The sequence below is a fragment of the Octopus sinensis genome, unplaced genomic scaffold, assembly GCF_006345805.1.
Source record: "Octopus sinensis unplaced genomic scaffold, ASM634580v1 Contig16843, whole genome shotgun sequence".
Classification (NCBI taxonomy): Eukaryota; Metazoa; Mollusca; class Cephalopoda; order Octopoda; family Octopodidae; genus Octopus; species Octopus sinensis.
Window position 1 is genome coordinate 10,001 of NW_021834619.1, and position 2,500 is coordinate 12,500.

A 2,500-nucleotide genomic window follows, 5' to 3' on the forward strand; every position below is an offset into this window, starting at 1 on the left:
TCGGCACTGGTTCTTTATACTTTATACTAACTCGGCGCTGGTTCTTTTCGGCACTGGTTCTTTATACTTTATATTAACTCGGCACTGGTACTTTATACTTTATACTAACTCGGCGCTGGTCCTTTATACTTTATACTAACTCGGCGCTGGTCCTTTATACTTTATACTAACTCGGCACTGGTTCTCAGAATCGTTAGAAGGTTGTTCAAATTCTTTGGTATATTTGAGATATGGTACTTTTCTTTGTTTATTTCAATGTCGCCGTGGACATGTGTCTTCACCTGTCTGGAAAAAGAAAATGGAGAAATTATGTGTGTGTGTGTGTTTGCTACCTCAACTTAAACATCAATCACTTCAATATAACCAATAATACATATACTCTTTTAAATAAAAAATGATTTAATTAAAATCATCCTCTCAACGTGAGACATTACAATTATGTGTTTGTGTAGGTATGTATGCATGAATAAGTAATCGATGAGTGTAGATAAGATGAGAAATATAATAATTTATCGAAGTCTTTTAATTAATCTCTTACCTTATTGTTCATCTATATTCAAATAAATGGTAACATTCATGGTTATGTTACCATTCAAAGCAAACACGAAGAATTCAGCGAGATGAACGTATTGCAAGTCCTTTTCGAAGAAAATATCAGTCAGTACAAGAGGTTCGTAAAACGGACCACGGGGGATTTCTTCGATATCGGAAAAAGGAGCGGCGGCACAGGAAAAAGGAGCTGCAAATTGAACGAAAAACGAAACTCAATGAATATAATTTGACATAAACAAGAGGAACGAAAAACAAAACAAACTTGGAATATTCATAACTAGCAGCATAGCCCGGCGTTGCCCGGGTATAGAAGAGCCCCTAGTAGGCAACGACTAATCCCAATCTAGTCCGTTCCCTCTGGGGAACGAAGGCACATGTGTTGGTTGCAATGTCTTCTCTTCACTCGAATACTTCCGTGTATTTTTTCTGCTGGTAAGGTATTGCATGGAAAACTAACGTCAGAATTAAGTTTCTTAGGGTAACATTAAGCTTCACCATGAGTTTGGTGAAAATCGATTGCAAGTTGCGCAAACTACAACAGAAAATGTGTTGCATATAAACTTAGATTCTCGACCCCAGTCAAATTTATCAATTTTTTTCAAAACTGGGGGAACTTTTCAAAATTTTCGCTCCGTTAGTTTTGAGTTATGACATTGGGCTATGTGTGTGTCAAGTTTCATCAGAATCGGTTGAAAGCCGTGGTCAGGGTAAGGGTACAACCGGACAGACACACAGACAGACAAACTGCCGTTTATATAGAGAGAGATGAGGAAAGTAATTATGCAGGGTTGTTAAAATTTCACTGAGCTATCGATGTGTGTGTGTGTGTGTGTCTATAATAGATTAGAAATTATTTTGGACAATAGATTCTTATAAAATGTTTAATGAAAAATTAGCAAAACTGCAGAGAATGACGTACTTCCGGTGAAAGGTAGGATGCCAAGATGAGGTTCATAAGAACAGGTCTCTGCAGAGAAGAATTCTGCAAGAAATAAAACAAAAAATATATATAAAAGCATGCCTATATGAGTCTGAGAGGATATACATGCAAATATGCTTGCAAGCGTACGTAAATATATATACATACATAAGTACATTCATACATATGTACAGGCATGCATACATACATTCATGCATACATGCGTGGATAAATATGTACATATATACAGGTATATATGTACATATATGTACGTATGTATCTATGTATGTATATATATGTTTGCGTGTGAGTGTGTGTGCGTATGTTTATAAATTGACAATTAGCAACAATAATATAACGTGGTGTGTTAATTAAAAGCTTTAAATCAATAATTATAATTTACCGTTAGTATATTCTCCTTCAAACATCCCAGGACGATGGACAGTCGCTGCTGCAGAAAATATATCTGGAAAGAGAAAAAGTAATAACTGTTAGCCTAGCAATATATACGAACATACGAAGTTCTTAAGCAGATCAGGCCGAAAATGTCGCTAGAAGCTAGGATCACCAAGCATAGATTGGCATATTTTGGTCATATTATGCGGAGAAAATCCCTGGAGAAGGACATCATGCTCGGAATGGTCAGTGGCAAGAGAGGAAGAGGCCGACATAGAACCCGCTGGCTTGACACCATCAAGAGTGATACCGGAATGGACATAGCCAATCTGAAAGAAGCGGCCCAGGATAGAACTGACTGGAGGACACTGATCCAACGAGTGACCGAGAGTCGACTTCGGCTGAGCGGATAGATAGATAGATAGACAAATTGTGTGTGTGTGTGTGTGGTGTGTGTGTGTGTGTGTGTGTGTGTGTAAGTGTGTGTGTGTATGTGTGTGTGTGTATGCTCGTGTGACTGTATGTGTGTGTGTGTGCAATAGATGAATAAGTATGTTACAATGCTATAAAAGATTAGTCTTTTAATTAAAACATTAGAAAGGTCGTTAATTACAACTTACCATCAAAACATTC

At 37.3% G+C, this 2,500-nt stretch overlaps 1 protein-coding gene across 1 annotated transcript in view; it reads right to left on the reverse strand.

The window, feature by feature from the left end:
* Positions 1–1,822: 1,822 nt before the first annotated feature.
* The window catches only part of LOC118761728, a 3,817-nt gene continuing 3,139 nt past the window's right edge, over positions 1,823–2,500 (reverse strand). The window contains exons 3-4 of the mRNA XM_036499874.1: positions 2,488–2,500; positions 1,823–1,937 (exon numbers count right to left, since the gene is read on the reverse strand). The exon at positions 2,488–2,500 is cut by the window's right edge and continues 35 nt beyond it. Of these exons, the coding sequence (XP_036355767.1) occupies positions 1,864–1,937; positions 2,488–2,500 (87 nt within the window). The 3' untranslated portion in view covers positions 1,823–1,863. The remainder of the gene's footprint in view (positions 1,938–2,487) is intronic.